General features: G+C 47.2%; 1 protein-coding gene across 1 annotated transcript; it reads left to right on the plus strand.

Moving 5' to 3' along the window:
- Positions 1–5532: 5532 nt before the first annotated feature.
- Positions 5533–21408, plus strand: CELA1 (chymotrypsin like elastase 1). Its single transcript, XM_060112668.1, has 8 exons — positions 5533–5572; positions 6262–6344; positions 7738–7838; positions 9081–9206; positions 9968–10104; positions 11803–11948; positions 20484–20633; positions 21391–21408. Exons 1-8 carry the CDS (start codon positions 5533–5535, stop codon positions 21406–21408), a joined length of 801 nt encoding a protein of 266 aa, XP_059968651.1.
- Positions 21409–21649: the final 241 nt, after the last annotated feature.

Here is a 21649-nt window from a genome sequence, read left to right on the forward strand (position 1 = left end):
GGGTGAGGGCATTGCCCACCAGTCCCTGAACTTTTCTAAAAGTCTGCAGGCACAATTTGAAAATCATCGTTTTAGTCCAACCCTATCATTTTCATATTATGAAACCAAGGCCAGATAAGTGAAGTTATTTGCCCCAGGCCACACAACCACGTATTGGCAGCCCTGAGGCTAGGACCCAGGTAAGGCTAACAAGAGCCCTGGGAAGACGCCTAACAAGAGGCCATGTCTGCGGGTCTCGCGTGAACTCCCCGCACAGAGCAGACCTGCCGTGCGTGTCAGCTCTTCCCCAAGCAAGTTGGACCCCACCACGCATGGCTGCTTTGCCTGAAGTAGAGAGCCCAGCTGCCCAGAGGACTCATTCCTTCTTGGAGGGCTTTCTACTCTGAGTAGCAGGCTGTCATCTTGGACAGCACCACATGAGGGTGCCCTGGGACCACAGCTGACTCTGCTTCCCATGCAACTCCCGCCGCAGGAAGTCTCCTAGGTCCCGTGGGGTAGCCCAGCCAAAGGGAGAGGAGAGAGTGGCCAGGACGTGTCCTGGAGTGGGGAAAGGGAAAAGTTCTCTCCCAGAAAGAGAAGAGAATTGCACATGAGATCCCAGTGGAAATAAAGGTTTTATGGCATTGGTAAAGGAAGTTTGCACTGGGTTCCTCCTCCCCTGCAATGCCCCTTAGCTGATCCGTTTGGAGGATCAGTTGATTCAAGCTGTGAAGAATCACACACATCTGAAAAGTTCTGTCACAGCCACTGTCTCGTCTCCAAATATCCTCGGGCCCCCCAGTCTAGCCTACACGCTGTGTCAAGCACATGTAGACATGAGGAGATAATAAGGCTCTTCCGCCATGGAATTCATACTTCAGCTGGGAAAACAGGGATGTAAGCAAGTCATGCCGAGCCTGGAGATGTTCAGAGATGTGCTACATGAATTAGACCAATTCCTTCCATTTAGGGAAGCCTCACAGAGTTGGTGACATTTGACCTTAGACCTCAAAGGATGGATCCTCAGGTAGGAAGAGCTCAGTAAGCAAAGATCTCAAGTGTGAGAAAAGTCACAGAAGGACAACAGTACAAGTGGACGCAGGGAACCAGGAGGACTTCAGGGTGAGGGCGCAGTGAATGTAGAAGCTAGAAGATCAGGACCACCCTATGGCTTTCATGAGCCCTAGGCACTTGTGCCTTCATTAAAAAAGTGTTAAAAAAAAAAAAGGCTTCCCTGGTGGCGCAGTGGTTGGGAGTCCGCCTGCCGATGCAGGGGACACAGGTTCGTGCCCCGGTCTGGGAAGATCCCACATGCCGCGGAGCGGCTAGGCCCGTGAGCCATGGCCGCTAAGCCTGCGCATCCGGAGCCTGTGCTCCACAACAGGAGAGGCCACAGCAGTGAGAGGCCCATGTACCGCAAAAAAAAAAAAGTGTTAAAGAGTACGTTTTACAACTGCATTGATATAACTACGAATATAATCCAGGATGATTGTATTCTGATTTTAAAAGAAACAAACATTTTTGTGGGCCTAAAAAGTACTGTGGGCCTCAGGCACTTGTACCTGCTGTGCTTACTGGGTTAGTCAGCCCTGTAAAACAGTGGCCTGGGGCCCAACTGAAAAGGCTTTGAATGCCATGCTAATAAGTCCAGTAAATCCTAGGGAGCCTTAGTCCTTAACTCCAATCTTAGCCCTACTCTTGGTTGCATTAAACATCCAGACATTTATCAGGCACAGTTTGCCGTTTATCCTAATATCCCTCATACTCTATAGCATCACTCAACAGCTCTCCAGCCCGATATTATGATGCATGCCCAACTGAGGTGCCCTGCTGTGGTGCTCAGTTTCCTCACCCCGACCACACAACAGCAGAGCATCTCGCAAGGGCGGTCAGCTAAGGGTAACCCACCGGGACTGAGAGATGCAGCAGGTTTGGGGGTGAAGGGTGGACTAGGGAAGAGAGGTGCTCAAGAAGAGGGAGAGGGCACGAACAGGGCACGAACGGCACTGGGAGGACTCAAGAAACCAGCTTCTTGGCCTCCCCTTAGCCGAGGATGGCCTTGCCCTAACCCCACATCTGCACTATTAAAATCCACTCTGACCATTCTCAGGCTAACCTAAAACCTTAAGTCCTGCTTAAAATCTTATTTATTTTTGGCTGCGTTGGGTCTTCGTTGCTGCAGAGAGCGGGGGCTACTCTTCGTTGCAGTGCGCAGGCTTCTCATTGCAGTGGCTTCTCGTTGCGGAGCACAGGCTCTAGGTGTGCAGGCTTCAGGAGTTGTGGCTCGTGGGCTCTGGAGTGCAGGCTCCGTAGTTGTGGTTCACAGGCTTAGTTGCTCGGCAGCATGTGGGATCTTCCCGGACCAGGGCTCGAACCCGTGTCCCCTGCATTGGCAGGTGGATTTTTAACCACTGCACCACCAGGGATGCCCAAGTCCTGCTTAAAATCTTGATGCTAACTAGCCCTGTGTTACTATCTCCTGGCTCCAGGAACCTCTCTCCCCTTAGCACTGCATGGCTCGTCTCCTCTGGGGATCTGTTTCCCACTTGAAGAGTATTGGCGCCATTGCCAAAAATAGATAAATGTCCCAGAATATATTCTTATTTTTAATAACAAATATAAGAGACTACCCTGGCAGTCCAGCGGTTAAGACTCCTCACTTCCAATGCAGGGGACACGGGTTCGATCCCTGGTCGAGGAGCTGAGATCCTGCAAGCCATGAGATATGACTGAAAAATTACAAAAAAAGAAAAAGTGAAATTGATCCTCACGATGCTGCCATACCTATTGATTCATTCTCTAGAAGTAATAACTTCTAGAAAAGTAATAATTTCTAGGTATAAACCTTCTATACCCTTTTTCTATGAATATACATAATACATATATAAATACACACACAGAATACCATATTGTTTGAAACTTGATATCTTCATTTAATATACCAAGGACATCTTTTCATGTCAGGTCATTTAAGTCTAACTCATTCTTTTTAAAAGCTGGATAGTATTGGGATTCTTTGGTGGTGAAGCCCTGGTGGTTCGATCCCTGGTCCGGGAAGATCCCACATGCCGTGCAGCAACAAAGCCTGTGCGCCACAACTACTGAGCCTGTGCTCTAGAGCCCGCGAGCCACAACTACTGAAGGCCGTGCGCCTAGAGCCCGTGCTCCACAGCAAGAGAAGCCACTGCAATGAGAAGCCTGCGCACCACAACAAAGAATAGCCCCCGCTCACCGCAACTAGAGAAAGCCCACACGCAGCAACGAAGACCCAATGCAGCCAAAAATAAAAACAAATAAATAAATAAATTTATTTTTTTAAAAAAGCTGGATAGTATTCCTTAATATGATTAACCTAACCTTCCCCTATTGATGAATACTTGGGTTTTTCCCAATTTTGTGACAAACTTTATGACAAACTACACAAAGTTTGGTGACAGACTATACTAGAACCCACATCCTTGTACATTTATTTTTGTGCCCGTGTTTATTTCAAAAGGACACATTCCTTTTGGAAAATATGCAGTGCCTCAGAATGAAAGCCAAAGCCCTCCTCTACACCTCACCCTAAGAGGAGGAAAAGAGTCTGACCAGTGTGGGAGATGAGGCTGGGTATGTAGATTACTCAGTGTCTTGGGAGCATTAAGTGCAATCCTAAACAGTTTGGTTTTTAAGCGAATTAGGCTTCGCCAAGGGTACAGCGATGGATGTGATATTGACCCTGCGCTCAAGGGCTCACTTTGCAGTCTGTGATGTGGGGGGGCCCTCGAGCCTCCCCTTTTACTTCTGATCCTGGGGGCTAGAGCTGTCTCCCTATTCTCCAGAGGAGGCCACGGGGGTGGGGGGTGGAGAATGATCAAGGAGGCCCGGATGCCCCAGCCGGCTCAACCCTTTCCCCCCCCCCCCCCCCGGGGTCTCCTTTGGGTTAGAATGTTGGGGGTGGGGCTGGAGAGGGAGCCCTTAGTGCAATTCCCACCCATCACCCCCCCACCCCCACCCCAGCTCAAGGATCTGAAAAGGTGACCGTCTGTACAGAACTCCTTCCTCAGCCTTTTCCAGGCCTCTCCCACACCTGCAGGCATGAAACTTGAATTCTGGACTGTCTAGGCAACAAAAGCCCCCAGGTGGACTGGCAGACTTTCCTGCCTGCCTCCCCCTGGGCTTCCTGGCTTCTCTCAGCCTAAATCTCAGCTCCACCCACAGTCCTTGCTCTGGGACCTCCCAGCCCAAAGTTCTCTGCCCACCGCAAGGCCCGCGGCACCTCCCTCGGTCCCCCTCTCCTGACTCCGACGGCCAGAGCCTCTCATCTCCTGCAGGACACTCCTGCCCTGCAACTCCCGCTCTCCTGTTCTCCACCCTCACAGCACGCAGACTAGCTCCCTATCCTGAGGGGCTCCCTCTTCTCACCGACACTCTCATATCAAACAGTGGGCGGTGGCCCAATTCCTGGAAATCCCCTCCCCTTCCTAAAATAGCTGGAATACTCCTCCCACTCATTAGCCTATGAAATTACCCACTCCTATAAAAACTGACAACCCCATACTCTGGGGCCTTTCTCACCTTCTGAGATGGCCTGCGCTCTGTCTGTGGAGTGTGTTTCTCTCTAAGTAAATCCACTTCTTACCTATCCCTTTGTCTCTCACTGAATTCTTTCTGTGATGAGACATCAAGAACGTGAGCTTCATTAAGTCCTGAAACCAGGTGTGTGATCTCAGTTGGCAGACTGTGGGTTTTGGCCAGGCTCGAGTTCCAGCCGCGTGGGTTCAAGTCCCGATCTGTGGTGCACGGTCTCACTAGTGCCCTCTTCCATCAGAACTCTGTCCACTGCATCTACTCTGCTTTTGTCTCCTTGCATCTACACCACTGTCTGCGTCCTGGGGGCACGTGCCATTTCCCTCTTCACTGTCTCTTCTTTCTTGCTCTCCTTGCACACTTCCCTCCTCCAGCCCCCCATGCCTCCACCCCCTGGTGCACAGGGTAGGTCTCTGCACTTACAGTGCCCCCGAGGGCAGTGAGACGGTGGCAGTCTATGAGCAAGTGGAGCATCCCAAGGGAAATGCCAGTCCTGGTTCTCCATCTAATTTCTTTTTTTTTTTTTTTAGCATCTTTATTGGAGTATAATCGCTTTACAATGGTGTGTTAATTTCTGCTTTTTAACAGTGAATCAGTTATACATATACATATGTTCCCATATCTCTTCCCTCTTGCATCTCCCTCCCTCCCACCCTCCCTATCCCATCCCTCCAGGTGGTCACAAAGCACCGAGCTGATCTCGCTGTGCTGTTCCATCTTATTTCTGAAAAAGACTTTGTTGGATGCTTTTCAACTGAAAGAGATGATTAATTCAGCCCTGATCTTGTTCTGTCTTTGTTCATAGATAAATTCTTTTACTTGAAAAGAAACCTTTTCATTTGTGTTTCCATATCACCTGTGATTTCCCCTGCCTTCCACCCGCGGCCCTGCCAGTTGACAGGAAGGTCAGCAAAGCTGCTGATAAGCGGAGCGTAAAGAGGGCTTGGTTCGTGGCAAGGGGGCAGTGGTCTCCTTGCGGGCAACATGCTGCGCTTGCTGGTGTTCACCACGCTGGTCCTTTATGGTAAGTGGGTCATCTGGCTGGAGCTCTGTAGGGAGGGAGATTGAGCAGGGGGGTTGGAAAGCTTTCCTTAAGCCCAGGTCTGCTCTCTATCCCAGGAGGGGAAGGAGACTCTGCCTGTGAGTCTAGCAAAAACTTTATTCTCCTGGAGCCCATGATAGAAAAGGTCGGGGGCCTCTGGTTGAAAGGTCCCTGAGCCATGAAGCAGAGAGAAGCCTCTTCCAGAGCCCTGGGCTCCCCCACCAACCCCACTGACAGGAAGACATCCTCAGTGGGCATCTGGTGGCATGTGCACTGCTGTCCCTGCCCCCTGGAGAATCCTGCCAAAGCACTGTGTGTGGGAGGGTGAGGGTGGGGTCAGGGGTGGGGGGTAGGGAGCGGGGAGTCACCTCAGGCCAAGGGGTGACCCTAAGCAAGGCTGAGACCATGAGGAACCTCTGGGGCCTGGCACGGCAATGTGAGATGGGTCCTTGTAGCATGCCAAAGTTCTGGGGACGCGTAGGGGAAGCAGAAAAGCAGAAGTCACTTAGACTTATCTGCTTTCAAAAGGGGCTCAAAGAACTCACAGCTGGGCCCCTCATTTGCTAGGGAGGAACTGTGAGTTTGCAGACAAAGCACAACTGCCACCCGCCCTCCCACCCTGAGCTGACCCCATGCTTAGTCATCACTCACTTTTCTTCTGCCCCACAAAGGACATAGTGCCCAGGACTTTCCAGAAACGAACGCCCGGGTAGTTGGAGGGACTGAGGCCCGGAGGCCTTCTTGGCCCTCTCAGGTGGGTGTTCCTTCACAGCCCCAGGCTGCCAACAAAATGAGAGTTGCCCGTGTATTGATATGCAATACTATGTATGTTTGTGTATATCCTTATCAACAGGAAGCCCTCCAACTGCCTGGATTCTAGCTTTAAAAGATGAATGGGGCTTCCCTGGTGGTGCAGTGGGTTGAGAGTCCGCCTGCCGATGCAGGGGACACGGGTTCGTGCCCCGGTCTGGGAAGATCCCACATGCCGCGGAGCGGCTGGGCCTGTGAGCCATGGCCGCTGAGCCTGCGCGTCCGGAGCCTGCGCGTCCGGAGCCTGTGCTCCGCAACGGGAGAGGCCACAACAGTGAGAGACCCGCATAACGCAAAAAAAAAAAAAAAAAGATGAATGGGACCAGGCTTAGGAGTTTTTTTCTAAATGCAAAAGGCTTGGAGGAAAGGATTTAAACACCAACCACACTCACTCCCCCAGGCACACACCCAAACACAAACCACATTTACACTCCCAGCAATACCTCTTGTGCCACACTAGCAAGACTGTGTGCCAGACCCATACCTCAGACTCTACACACCTTAACACACACACATACACACACACACACACACCCCACTCCACACAGTGCGTGTCACCCATGCAAACACACCTCTGCCTCCAAATGGAGCACGTTGCTCATTTGGCTATTTAAAGAGTTTCCACTTTCAAAATAGGACAGCTAGGCTGTGATTTAAGCAATTCTAAAAGGGTAAAACTGGCACATTAACTGGTGAATAGCCATACTTTGAGAGGAATCACTGCAATTAGAATTAAATTCAATTTACAAAAGTTTGTGCCCCAATTTTCAGGGGTAGAGCTATTGTGTGACATGAGACAATGAAGGAAGAGGCGTGAACTGATAAAAATGAATACTCCAGTGGTGTTTCTAAGTATCTGCTGGGGTGAGGGGACACGGTGTATCTTAAAAACTTTGGAGGGGAGTTCTGGGGACCTAAGTTTGTGGCTTAGGTGATGGAGCAATTCCATGCCTACATTTCCTTCCCAAGAGGGAATGGAGGTAGAAGAACCTGGGTTCCTGGCCCTTTGCAATAATATAGGGTAAGGATGCTGAATGCACTGTGTGTGTATGTCTTTACTCCCCCTTCCATGTACACAGCAAACATCACCAAACGACGGAGCCCTCTTTTCTGCTGGTCCCAGGGGCATCTACACGCCCCTTCTCCCCACTACTCCAGGTAGCCACTACCAACCAATCAATAGCAACAGGTCAAATGAAAACAATTCGCCATCTCTAGCTCAGAAAGTTGGAGGATGTTTTGAGGTGTGGCAGGAGTTTAAGGAGGTAACACGTGGCTTGGGTCAATGCCTTTCAAGAATCACCAACCTATCCCTCTTTTCTTCTCTCCCCAACTAGATTTCCCTCCAGTACCAGTCTGGAGGTTCCTGGTTTCACACCTGTGGAGGGACCCTCATCAGACGGAACTGGGTGATGACAGCTGCTCACTGTGTGGACAAGTGAGAAAAACAAAGACCAGCTTTTCTGAGTCCCTGGGAGGGGAAGAGTCTGGTCCTTCTGGAGGAATATGTATCTTTTTTTTTTTTTTTTTGCTGTACGCGGGCCTCTCACTGTTGTGGCCTCTCCCGTTGTGGAGCACAGGCTCCGGACGCGCAGGCTCAGCGGCCATGGCTCACGGGCCCAGCCGCTCGGCGGCATGTGGGATCTTCCTGGACCAGGGCACGAACCCGTGTCCCCTGCATCAGCAGGCAGACTCTCAACCACTGCGCCACCAGGGAAGCCCAGGAATATGTATCTTTGACCACTCAGGGCAAGACTTTAAGGAGGTGTCTGGGGGCCTGCGGGGAGGTAGTAGGATATAATGGAAAGTACAAACTATGATGTCAGGCAAACTCAGGTTCACCTCCTGTCCCAGCTTCTTCTAGCTCTGTGAACTCGGATGGCTTACTTAGCTCTCTAAGCTTTCACTCTCTTATCTCTACCTACTTTGTAGAATTATTGTGAGAATTAAGTAGGTAAATATTTAAGTGCCTAGTCAACGCCTGACTGGTAACCATTTTTTCATATTTATCGTGAGCAATGGTTCTTAAATTTGAGCATGGATCAGAATCACCTGCAAGGCACAGATTGCTGGGCCCCACCCAGTAGAGTTTCTGATAGGAAGGTCCAGGTTGAGGCCTGATAATCTGCATTTCTAACACGTTGCCAGGTTATATTGATGCTGCTGGTCCAGGGACCATGCTTTAAGAACTACTGGTCTAGGACTTCCAGTGGTTAAGGCTCCACGCTTCCAATGCAGGGGGCACGGGTTCAATCCCTGGTCGGCAGGGACTGAGATCCCGTGTGCCATGTGGTGTGGCCAAAAAATTTTAAAAACAAAAGAACTACTGCTACTGGTCTAGAAGTTTATATGTCCCTCGAAATCCCTCTATGGGCTGAGAGCCATTATTTCATTTATGCTCACCACACCTCTCCCAAGTTATGAGATACTCAGCCTCTGATGTTTAGCTTAGTAAATTGGGAAAATGAAGTTGATGGTAGTTTTTGTCACTTCCACAGGTTAGCAAATTGGGGATGAGAGGGTTGGTTACTTCCTCATCTTCCAGGGTCTTCCATCCTTCCACTGCCTGGGCCAGATAAGATGGATTCCTGTCCTAAAGATAAGATGTAAGATGGCTTCCCAACTTTTCTCTAAGAGGGGAAAAAGAAGGAACACTCAGGGCTTCCCTCTCTCCCTCCAGCCAAATGAGCTTCCGTGTGGTGGTTGGAGACCACAACCTGAGCCATAACGACGGCACCGAGCAGTACGTGAGAGTGCAGAGGATCGAGGTGCATCCGCACTGGAACAGCAACAATATGGCTGCAGGGTAGGGGCAAGGCGGGGCTGGCCTGGGGCTGGGAGGTGGAGGGCTGACTGGCCAGCTATGGGGTCTTGCCTTCCTTCACATTCATCCAGGAGGACTTTGAGAATTAAGATGTTGGAGGACTTGAGAATGTTTGAAGATCTTTGGGGATTTGTTTGATCTACGCTGGTTTGCATGTTTGGATCCCCTGAATCTCCTTCTCTGCAGAGTTTAATGTTCCTGTTTTTATTGTTAGCTATTATTCATTTTATGGAATAGACTCCATCAGCAAAAGTAGATTTCTTAAAATGAATCTCACAATGAGAAAACTCCTGCAAGACTGAGCTGTAAACTTTTGGAAAGGAAGTAGTTAAGATGGTAGCCAGTTCTATAGCGTGAGTTCAAGTACTTCGGATATTTCTGCAGAGCATTTGACACCTTTCTCCTTTGAGAACTCTTCTCTGCTACGAAGATCAAAGCACTCTGCTCCTTTCTGAGTCCCCATTCACAGCTCAGAGAGCGAGCTCCACTCCCCCTGGGTTGCAGACCAGAGCTAGGCGACAATGTTGAGACCTCACCAGCAGGGGCTGCTGTTAAATGTAGAATATCCTACAATCCAAATGCGTAGTTCCTCAAATTTGAGTCTTGGCGAGTCAGTCCCCTCCTTCTTCGAAGTCATTGGTTTCCAATTCCATGGGCACACAAGGCTTAGGGAGAGCTTGTCCCTATGCTGACTTAAAGGAAGGCCTCGTCCTGCAAGCGAGCAGTCTCCTTTCCTCCCGCAGCTATGACATCGCCCTGCTGCGCCTGGCCCAGAACGTTACCCTCAACAGCTATGTCCAACTGGGTGTTCTGCCAAAGGAGGGAACCATCCTGGCTAACAACAGCCCCTGCTACATCACAGGTTGGGGCAGGACCAGGAGTAAGTCGCCTACATTGGCACCATCCACCACATGGATCTTGATTAGGTAGCTGAGCTTCTGGGGCACTTTTTCTGTGGTCCTAGGTGTTCAGAGCCAAAGACCAGGAACCAGAGATAAAATAACTGGTTCATGAAATCAAGCTAAGAACAAGCCATGGAATAGTCAATTCAGAAATTCTCAGATTCTTATAAAAACAACAACAAAAAAAGATAGACACCTTACCTCAGAGAGTATTTTGTTACCAGCCTCTCATTTTATACATAAGGAAACTGAGGCCCAAAGAAATTAAAGAACTTGTTCAAGATCACATGACCAGGGAATTCCCTGGTGGTCCAGCGGTTAAGACTCTGCACTCCCATTGCAGGGGGCCAGGTTCTATCCCTGGTCAGGGACTATAGATCGGGCATGGCACAGCTAAGAGCCTGCATGCTGCAACTAAAAGATGACGCATGCTGCAAAGAAGATCTCTCACACAGCAACAAAGATCCCGTGTGCTGCAAGTGAGACCCGGCACAGCCAAACAAACAAACAACAAATAAAAATTTTTTTTTTTTTCTGGTACACTGGCCTCTCACTGTTGTGGCATCTCCCGTTGCGGAGCACAGGCTCCAGATGCGCAGGCTCAGCGGCCATGGCTCACGGGCCCAGCCGCTCGGCGGCATGTGAGATCTTCCCGGACCGGGGCACAAACCCGTGTCCCCTGCATCGGCAGGCAGACTCTCAACCACTGCGCCACCAGGGAAGCCCAATAAATATTAAAAAAAAAAAAAAATCACATGACTAGTTAGTAACTAGTTAGCTGGGGCCAGAACGCAGGTATCCTGGCTTCTGCTTTGGTGGTCATTACACCGTCACGCTACCTTCATAGACAGTCTATAGGCTGTGGGTTGGAGTGAACGAGCCAGGGGTGGCTGCAGGTCCAGAGAAGTCGAGGCAGAGGAGGCCTCAGCTTCTTCCAGTCAATCATGGGAAGATTTCTGGAAGGAAAATTCATTAGATGACATGGAAAGGTGGGAGGCTATGAGCAGAGATGGTTAACAAGAGTAGAGACAGCAGGCCTGGCACAGAAGGCTGTCAGCCATCAGACAGGATCTGAGCTCTGGGGGAGAGGCAAGGCCTGGGGAAGCCTGGGGCTGAGAGAGACATGCTTCTAATCCAGCTCTGCTCCCAGTTCACTCAGTGTCATTGTAGTTCAATTTCCTGATCTATATATAACATGAAAGGATTGTTGTAAGTATCCACAGAAGTAAATTCATGTGCAAAGGCTTTGAAAAGTCAAAAAATGCAGATAAAGGAAAGCTCTTAATAAATGGAAACAAGGGTGCATAGTCCCAGTTCTGCTTCACAGGGTTTACAGTGTAAGGAGGAAGCAGGACAGATAAGTTATTAAAGATAAGACCATTCTAGTTACTTAATTAAGGTATCCATGAGATTTAAAAAAAAAAAAAAGCAGGCGTAGGATTAGTGGTTTGGAACCTGGGAACAGTAGTCAAGGATGACTCTTTAAAGGAAGGTGCCTGTAGCTTTTATATAAAGAGAGACAAAAGGAGGATCTATGACATTCAATGGGCAGAGAAAAGGAACTTGCCCCGACATCAGCTTTCATCAGAGCTTGGGAAGGTTTGGCCGGGTGTGGAAGGTTTTTTTTCCCTGGATAGCATCTCGGGCTGACCTCCAATGCTGTGTGTCCTGTTCAGCCAATGGGCAGCTGGCCCAGACCCTGCAGCAGGCTTACCTGCCCACCGTGGACTATGCCACCTGCTCCAGCTCCTCTTACTGGGGCTCCACCGTGAAGAATACCATGGTGTGCGCTGGAGGAGACGGAGTTCGCTCTGGATGCCAGGTGAACACAGGCAGGAAGAGTCAGAAGTCTCACCCCAGGTCCCTCCCCTCTCTGTTTCCCATCCCCCACCTTGTACTCACCTATCTCACACCTACTCCCACCCCTATGTACAGACTCAACTTTCTATTCTAGCATCTGAAGGAGAATGATTCTGTGCTACTAGGTCTATATTCACAGAATCTCCAAGTTTAAAGAAACCTTAAAATTCATCTTGCCTGTTGCCCTCCCCCACCTCAAAAGTTTGTATGTGGCCCAACATTTGTGTGTTGGTATATGTGAGTGTTCTTTAGAAGTTATTTGTGCCCTAGATTTTTTAAAAATAATTTTATTATTTTTATTTTTATTTATTTTTGGCTGCGTTGGGTCTTTGTTGCTGTGCGTGGGCTTTCTCTAGTTGCAGCGAGTGGAGGCTACTCTTCTTGTAGTGCATGGGCCTCTCTTGTTGCGGAACACGGGCTCTAGGCGTGCGGGCTTCGGTAGTCGTGGCTCACGGGCTTAGTTGCTCTGCGGCATGTGGGATCTTCCCGGACCAGGGCTCGAACCTGTGTCCCCTGCATTGGCAGGCAGATTGTTAACCACTGCACCACCAGGGAAGCCCCTGTGCCCTAGATTTTTAATGGCTGCCATGGGGCTAGGCCTGGAGTGGTGGTTGTAATTGTGTATAAGTTAGCTCCCCTCCCATCAGCCCCAATTTTTCTTATAGCTCCTCCACCACCACCCTTTTGACCCAATATTATTGATAGCAGAATGTATACAGGTGAATATGGTAGGGGAAAGTGCACAAAATCGTTTTATAATAGTATATATAACTATATATATATAAATCATCTTCTATTTAGACAAGATCAATCAGCAATGCACCATCTTACAGATTTCTTTTTTTTTAATTTTTATTGGGTATAGTTGATTTACAATGTGTTAGTTTCAGGTGTACAGCAAAGTGAATCAGTTATACATATACATTTATCCACTCTTTTTTTTTTTTAGATTCTTTTCCCATATAAGCCATTATAGAGCACTGAGTAGAGTTCCCTGTGCTATACAGCAGGTTCTTATTAGTTGTCTATTTTATATATAGTAGTGTGTATATGTCAATCCCAATCTCCCAATTTATCCCTCCCCTACCCTTATCCCCTGGTGACCATAAGTTTACAGATTTCTTAATGCAGTTCAACAAATATTCTTGATCATCTGCTAAATGCTAGGCACTGTGTTTGACTCATCTTTGTATAAAAGATACAAAGATAAATATAAACACAGTGTCTAGTGGAAGAATGGGAAGAGCAGACATAGGACAGAACATTGTAATACAATGTGGTTAAGTGTTATAACAAAAATATGCATAGGGTGATATGGGAGTCCAAAAGATAGGTACTTACCTCTACCTGTTGGTGTCGGAAAAGACTTGCCTTCCCTGAGAACCTAGAGTCTGTACTGAGTCATAAAGCTTAAATAGGAGAAAGCTAGGCAAAAAAAGAGGAAAAGATATTCAGAGAGAGGGAACATGAAGAAAAGCATGGCCCAAGAACCTAGAACACATAGAGAATTATAGGGCATTCCCTACCGTTAGAGCAGAGGTCAGGGCCCACAGCCTCCAAGCCCAGCTTGCTGCCTGTTTTCACATGGTCCATGAGCTAAGAATGTTTTTCACATTTTTTAATGGTTGGGAACAAATTAAGAAAGGAATAATATGTCATGGCACATGAAAAATATAAAATTTCAGTGTTCATTAAAAAAACGTTTTATTGGAATACAGCCTTACTTGTTCGTTACATATTGTTTATGGCTGCTTTCATGGAGTTGAACAGTTGCAAGAGAGACTGGCCTGCAAAGCCTGAGATATTTACTCTTTGGCTCTTTAAAGAAAAAGTTTGCTGACCTCTGGGCTAGAATATAAACTATTACCATACTAGGGAATGTCAGGAGATGACACTAGAGACAGGTAGGAGCCACACGACTTAGGCCTTCAAATGTCATGCCTGGGGACATGAACCTTTATCTTAGGCACTGGGAAACCACTGAAGAGTTCTAAACAGGAGAACAGCATGATCAGATTTGCTTTTTAGAAGCACTCTCTGATGACAAGGTAAGCATGTTTTTGAAGAGAGCAAAATTAGCAGGGAAACTGCTTAGGAGACGCTTGCAATTACCTAGGCAAGAAATCTGAGGGCCCGGGCTTCCCTGATGGCACAGTGGTTGAGAGTCCGCCTGCCGATGCAGGGGACACGGGTTCGTGCCCCGGTCCGGGAGGATCCCACATGCCATGGAACGGCTGGGCCCGTGAGCCACGGCCACTGAGCCTGCGCATCCGGAGCCTGTGCTCCGCAACGGGAGAGGCCACAACAGTGAGAGGCCCACGTACCGCAAAAAAGAAAGAAAGAAAGAAAGAAATCTGAGGGCCCGAATTAGGGCAGTGGAGAGGAGGCAGGAGGATCAGGAATGACTCCCAGGCATCTGATTTAAGTGATTTGGGGGAGGTGTTTGTTGCCTCTATGAGACAATGTTTATAGGATTTTGGAGGGAAGGTTGAGTCTGACAAGTTGAGTCTGAGATCCCAGTGGGACATTCAGTTATAGTTAACTGTTAAGAAACTCTATATAAAGAGAGTGGAGCCTGAAGGAGAAAGCTAGGCTAGAGATAAGTTTAACAGGAAATGAGATCCCTCAAAGTCCCCCACCCCCCATCCCCAGCTCCCCCAGGGAAAAGTGGTAGAATGAGGGGAAAAAAACCAGTGAGTTGGGGGGAAGAACTGTGATAACATAAATATTTGAGTGCTTCAGAGATAGGTGGAGGACAGAGGACCCGTAGGGATCTAAAAAAGAGGTAAGAGAAAAGCATAGTAAATAAAAGTTTCACAAAATCTCAGGAAATACTGATAGGTCATCACATAGTATGCATTGCAACCAGGAGCCATGGTGGATAACTGAAAGTGGCTACTTCTGCAGTTGACGGGTCACTGGTAACTACAGCTAGAACAGTTTCAGTGGAGTGGTGAGGGCAGAAGCTTGATTGAAGGGTAAGGAATGAAGAGGCAACATTGGGTCATTTGTAGAGATGTGGATGGACCTAGAGTCTGTCATACAGGGTGAAGTAAGTCAGAAAGAGAAAAACAGGGCTTCCCTCGTGGCGCAGTGGTAGAGAGTCCGCCTGCCGATGCAGGGGACACGGGTTCATGCCCTGATCCGGGAAGATCCCACATGCTGCGAAGTGGCTGGACCCGTGAGCTATGGCTGCTGAGCCTGCGTGTCCGGAGCCTGTGCTCCACAACAGGAGAGGCCACAACAGAGAGAGGCCCGCGTAACGCAAAAAAAAAAAAAAAAAGAAAGAAAGAGAAAAACAAATATCGTATATTGACACATATATGTGGAATCTAGAAAAATGGTACAGATGAACTTATTTGCAGAGCAGGAATAGAGACGCAGACGTGTGGACATGGGGCAGGGGGCGGGGGCAGGGAAGGGGTGGGTGGGATGAATTGGTAGATTAGGTTTGACATAAATGCACTACCATGTGTAAAATAGATAGCTAGTGGGAACCTGCTGTATAGCACAGGGAGCTCAACCCAGTGCTCTGTGATGACCTAGATGGGTGGGATGGAGGGGCGGGGGAGGGAGGTCCAAGAGGGAGGGATATATGTATACATATAGCTGATTCACTTCATTGTACAGCAGAAACTAACACATCATTGTAAAGCAATTATACTCCAATTTAAAAGAAAGAAAGAAAGAAACATAGCAAAGAACGTAGAATACTCTTTCAAGAATATTGGATGAAAGTGAGGAATTTTAAAAGTCTGGTAGCTTTAAGGAGGATGACAGTCATGGAGGGGGTGGATCTTTTAAGAGGGAAGAAAATTGAGTGTGTTTCTGGGCAGAGGGGAAAGGATCCTGTAGAGTTGGAGAGAGGGAAAAAATGGATGACACAAGATCCCAGAGGAGAAGGAAGAGATGAACCAAGAGCACAGGTGGAGCTGGCCTTGAACAGGATAGGGACACAAAAATGTGCACGGACATGAAAGAGAGTGCAGGCTGAGTAGCTGGAAGTTGGCAGGTGTTCTGCAATCTTGCTTCTATTTACTCAAGAACTAGGAGTCAGATTAAATGCTGAAAATGAAGGGACAAGGGTTGTTTGTGTCTGGATTAATTAAGGTGAATGGGTTTAGAAAGACTGGCCTCCATGATGTTACTGATATAGGCTGAGGTTGGAGACCATGCAATAATCATAATGGATATATGATTCACTCCATTCAAGGATCTAGTTGTAGGGAATGGATTAATCCAGGGCTGGGTTTTCATGCATTATTGGGACATAAAGACAAGATTGCAGATCAAATGCAAGCTCCAAGCTATGTGGAGAAGGAAGAGAAGCCAGAAGGAGGCTGGTAGGCTGGCTGAAATAGTAGAATCAAAGATTAAAGGGTTTTTTCTGTGTTTGTTTTAAAGATTTTTTTTTTTTTTTTTTGATGTGGACCATTTTTAAAGTCCTCACTGAGTTTGTTACAATATTGCTTTTGTTTTATGTTTTGGCCCTTTGGCCTCGAGGCATGTGAGGTCCTGGCTCCCCAACCAGGGATCAAATCCACAGCCCCGCCCCCGCACTGGAAGGCTAAGTCCCAACCACTGGAAGGCTAAGTCCCAACCACTGGACCGCCAGGGAAGTCCCTAAAGGGTTTTTTTTTGTGAGCATTTAGAACTACGGAAGTAAGGTGAGCAACTCATCCCAATTTTCCCAGGACTTCCCCAGTGTCAACTGAAAACAAAACAAAACCACACAGCCTGAAAGTTGAGAGTTATGTTTTATTCAGTGATCTTACTAAGGACTATAGCCTGGGAGACAGCCTCGCAGACAGCTCTGAGCTACTGTTCCAAAGAGGTAAGGGAGGAGCCAGGATATATTGGAGTTTTTGCTGAAAAGAAAACAAGGAGACAACCATCAAAGATTACTGCTAATAACAAGAAACAGACATTTCAAGTGAATGATTTTAGTGTTTTTCTGTGTATGGGAAGATGCAAGAGTCTAGGCTTACAGAAATCATTCCTTTGATATGCATCGTAACTATCTAGGGCCAGTATCATTTTTCTCCATCCTGAAATCCCCTCAGGATGTGGAAGGTGGCTGCAGTGGCTGGTGGCTTGATGGCGGGCAACATTCATTGTTTCCCAGAATGGAAGGCAAAATTCTTTGTTTACTGATATGGCAGGCAACATTTTTTTGTCCACACCAGTGTCAAAACTTAAAAGTCCTATATCCTAGGAACCCTACCTGCAAGTTGGGGGAAAAAAAAAAAAAGATGAACACATAAGTCAAGCTCTTACAGGTCCTCACCAGCCACCTTCACCTATAACCTCTTAAGGTTTAAACTTTCTGAGTTTAATTCACTTTCCTCTGCTCTCTCTCAAGGCCTTGAACTCTGAAAAACTAGAGTATTTTTCTTCTGGCTGCCACTCCAGATAGGCAATTCTCTGAGGCGATTGTGTTGCCAGGTCTCTTCCCACTGGAATTTCCCAAATATTGTGTCTTTGTTTTCTGAGCTCTGTTTTCTGAGCTCTTTCCCAGCTCTTCCTTCTGCCCTAAAATCCTCAGCCACACCCTCCATCGCTACAGTCTTTGTTTCTTTTCAGGTCAATTAGCATAAGAAAATCGTATGATATACAATTCAATTACCTTCCATTCCTCTAGCTTAGAAATACTATCAAACCCCTATTAGAATTTGGGTGGAAGATATTTAAACTGTTTTGTTTTGTATTGAGTACAATAATCTAAAGGAAGCATCTTCTTTTCCTAAACATAGTTGGGATGGGGTACAGCTATTTCCTTTTTAAAAGAATTATCCCCAATTTGAACTTTTGGTCTCTTTCCCTAGTTCTTTTTTTAAGTTTTAATTTTTATTGAAGCTATGTGTATTAAACTGCTTAAGGTGGCCAATAAAAGTATGAGGCTTGGGCTTCCCTGGTGGCGCAGTGGTTGAGAGTCCGCCTGCTGATGTGGGGCACACGGGTTCGTGCCCCGGTCTGGGGCAAGATCCCACATGCCGCGGAGCGACTGAGCCTGTAAGCCACGGCCGCTGGGCCTGCGCGTCCGGAGCCTGCGCTCCACAACGGGAGAGGCCACAACAGTGAGAGGCCCGCGTACCGCAAAAAAAAAAACCAAAAAAACTATGAGGCTTGATAGTGGGAAAGAACAGTCACTGTGTTCCTTCCACCCCCTCAGGTTCTCCCTCTCTAGAGGGGACCACTTTCAACTCCTCAGCTGATTTCTTTCAGTGTCTATTTCCACCTCTCTAAAAGCATATACTTACATTGCCACGTAATTTTTCAGCTCAGGCATTATGCAAGATGTGCAACCTCTCTTCCTTTTACACATATATACTTGCCCCCGGCATGAACTTTTCTATCTGCACCCCCAACCTCCCCAAATAATTTTGGTTAAATTAGCATTAAGTATTTATTATGATTGTGTAAAATGCTATTCCCTGCATAATTTTGTTTTCCCTGGGGTTAATAATTGTCTTTAAATTTGCATAATGTATACTCAATTTATCACCAGTTCAGCCCCAAACTCTCCACTAATTTATAAGTGACCTATTTTATCTTCTCTTGACCCTAGTGTTCTGTGTCTTGGTATGGGTCTATGCATTCATTTTGAGGGACAATTAGTGGGTTTTTCATTCTGGAAACTCCAGACCTTTGCTTCTGAAATGTTTATTTATTGATCATTTCCTCCCCTCCATTTTTATTTTCTCTTTCTAGAATTTCCATTATTCACACACATCTACCTCCTAAATTTTCATATTTTCTCTCTATATATTTTGTCTGCTTTATCTCCTAACCCAATCTTTCATTTCTACTATCATAGTCATAATTTCCAAAGGCTCTTTTTGTTTTCTGAATGCTCTAATAGCTTCCTGTTCTTGTATCATGGATGCAATATTAATCATAGTTTTGTTGTTTATATTCTCCCTGCATAATCTTGGTTGCCTTCATTTTTTATTTCTTTCTCTTTGTTTTGATCTTTATTTATTTTTTTTAATAAGGAGGTTTTAATTTTTTAATTTATTTATTTTTTAATTTATTTATTTTATTTTTGCCTGCATTGGGTCTTTGTTGCTGCGCGCGGGCTTTCTCTAGTTGCCGTGAGTGGGGGCTACTCTTTGTTGCAGTGCGCGGGCTTCTCATTGCGGTGGCTTCTCTTACTGCGGAGCACGGGCTCTAGGCGTACGGGTTTCAGTAGTTGTGGCTCGCGGGCTCTAGAGCGCAGGCTCAGTAGTTGTTGCACACAGGCTTAGTTGCACCGCGGCATGTGGGATCTTCCCGGACCAGGGCTCAAACCTGTGTCCCCTGCATTGGCTGGCGATTCTTAACCACTGCGCCACCAGGGAATTCCCTTGATCTTTATTTTGTTTTCTTGTTTTTTGTTTATGGTTTTTTTTGGGGTTTTTTTGTGGTACGCGGGCCTCTCACTGTTGTGGTCTCTCCCGTTGCGGAGCACAGGCTCCGGACGCGCAGGCTCAGTGGCCCTGGCTCACGGTCCCAGCCGCTCCGCGGCATGTGGGATCTTCCCAGACCAGGGCACAAACCCATGTCCCCTGCATCAGCAGGCAGACTCTCAACCACTGTGCCACCAGGGAAGCCCGATCTTTATTTTTATATTGAGGCTTTCTTCAGATGTTTGGTCATCCTTGACCATATGCTCTTATTTCAGAGTGGGACAGTGAAGAGCTGATAGGTAGCTCTGAGCCTTAGGTGGGGTTCATCTATAGTGAACTGCTTTGTCAGGGGATCTGGCTAGGCCATTTCATTGGGGGACTTCCAATGTTAGTATCTTTAGATCTTGCCTCATGTGCTGGTCAGATTCTCCAAAGAAATATCTTCCAATATTATGTCTGGAATCACAGAACTGACATTCTGGGAACTGAGTAAGGAAACGACTGTCAAGGTCACAGTCTGTAAACTCCGGTTTGTCTGATTCTAAGCCCGAGCACGTAACCACTACCCAATACATCACTTTCTCTTCTCTTTACGCCAGTTTAGTTTAACATGTTTTGACTACCTACCCTGTGTCTAAAGGCTAAGTCTAATTAGACCCGTTGGTCTGAGTGCTGCGGATAAATAAACCATTAGAACAACCTATTCCCCTCACTCCAGGTTCAGTTTAAGTCAGTAACAGCTATTGAGCCTAAGATGTTCAAAGTTCTATGCTAGCATTGTGGAGAGGAAGATATCAGTAAGATGTAGTTCCTGTCTCAAGAAGCTCACAGATAAGCCTGGGAGATAGAAACAAATTATGAAACCAAAATACAAGGCAGAACATGACATGAGTGCTACAAAAGAAAGGAAGAAGTGCTATGGTCATTTAGAAAGGAAGAGGAGATTCATCTTGATTGAGGGGATATGAAGGAAGTGGGGATCTTAATTGGAGCTTTTAAACAGTAAGGGATTGTACAAACAGAGATGGGGGTGGGTGGGTGTAAGCAGAAACAAAGGCCCAAAGATCAAAAGATCTGGAGTTTTAGGACACTGCTTCTCCTCTCCACAGGGTGATTCTGGGGGCCCCCTTCATTGCTTGGTGAATGGCCAGTATACTGTCCACGGTGTGACCAGCTTTGTGTCCAGCCTGGGCTGTAATGTCTCCAGGAAGCCCACAGTCTTCACTCGGGTCTCTGCTTACATCTCTTGGATAAATAACGTGAGTCCTCTCAAATGAGTTTGAAATAGGGTTACCTGGAGGCCCAAGCACTGGCTGGGGTGAGGAGGAAATGTTAAGCAGGGGAAGCCATCTTCTTCCTCACCACATTCAAATGTTTACTCCTTTCCCTTCCTCTATAGTGTACTTTCGCTTGATAACATTGCCATCCTGGTTCCACTTCACATACCCACTAGGAATGCTTCACTGTATTGTTTACTGCTTAGGGTAAGGTGGGTGGTGGCAACAGCAGATCTGAACCAGGTACATATCAGTGCTGTCCAAAGTCAAAGCCAAGGGGAAAATGGCTTCCCTTTCCTGGGCGAGGAAAGAGGCACTAACCTTCTCCTCCACCAGTACTTTCTAAGGGCATCATGAGAATTTGCCCTACCCTTTGCAAAGAGGTTTTACCACCTTAAACAATGCTTGAGGGTTAGGTGAGACTATACCTACACTGACCTGGTGGTAGAGCCTCACAATTATCCCACCTATACCCTCCAGTCTTCAAACACATTCTGGAGTCTTGTGGCATGAACCTTGACTCACAACCGGTTCAAGGTCTGCCCTTGCAACTAAGTCTTGAGTATGTGCCTATAACTTTGAATTGTCCTGACACAGCTGAGAAGTACTTCCTGCCGCCCCACCCCCCCCCGCCCCGCCATAAACCCAGTACAGGGCCATACTCAACTGGGAGCCCTGAAGGAAAAACAAAGGAGGTGGGCAGAAGTTACTGACTGGATATAACCGGTTTTTCCTTCAGGTCATTGCCAACAACTGAACATTTTCTTGTGTCCAACGGCCTTCCCAAGATGTTTCTTAGATCCACAGCAGGACTTGAGGCCATCAAGGAAAAACCATTCTAACAGACTATTGAGCCAGATGCAGAAAAGCAAATAAAATTGAATATATATATTACCCTGTGTCTTTTTATTTGTAATTAAGCCCTCTAGTGGAAATGCAGTTGTAGGGCCTGAGTTGGATTTCACCACATTTCTGGGCTCGTTCTTCCATTTGCTGCC

Source organism: Mesoplodon densirostris, chromosome 11, assembly GCF_025265405.1.
Source record: "Mesoplodon densirostris isolate mMesDen1 chromosome 11, mMesDen1 primary haplotype, whole genome shotgun sequence".
Classification (NCBI taxonomy): Eukaryota; Metazoa; Chordata; class Mammalia; order Artiodactyla; family Ziphiidae; genus Mesoplodon; species Mesoplodon densirostris.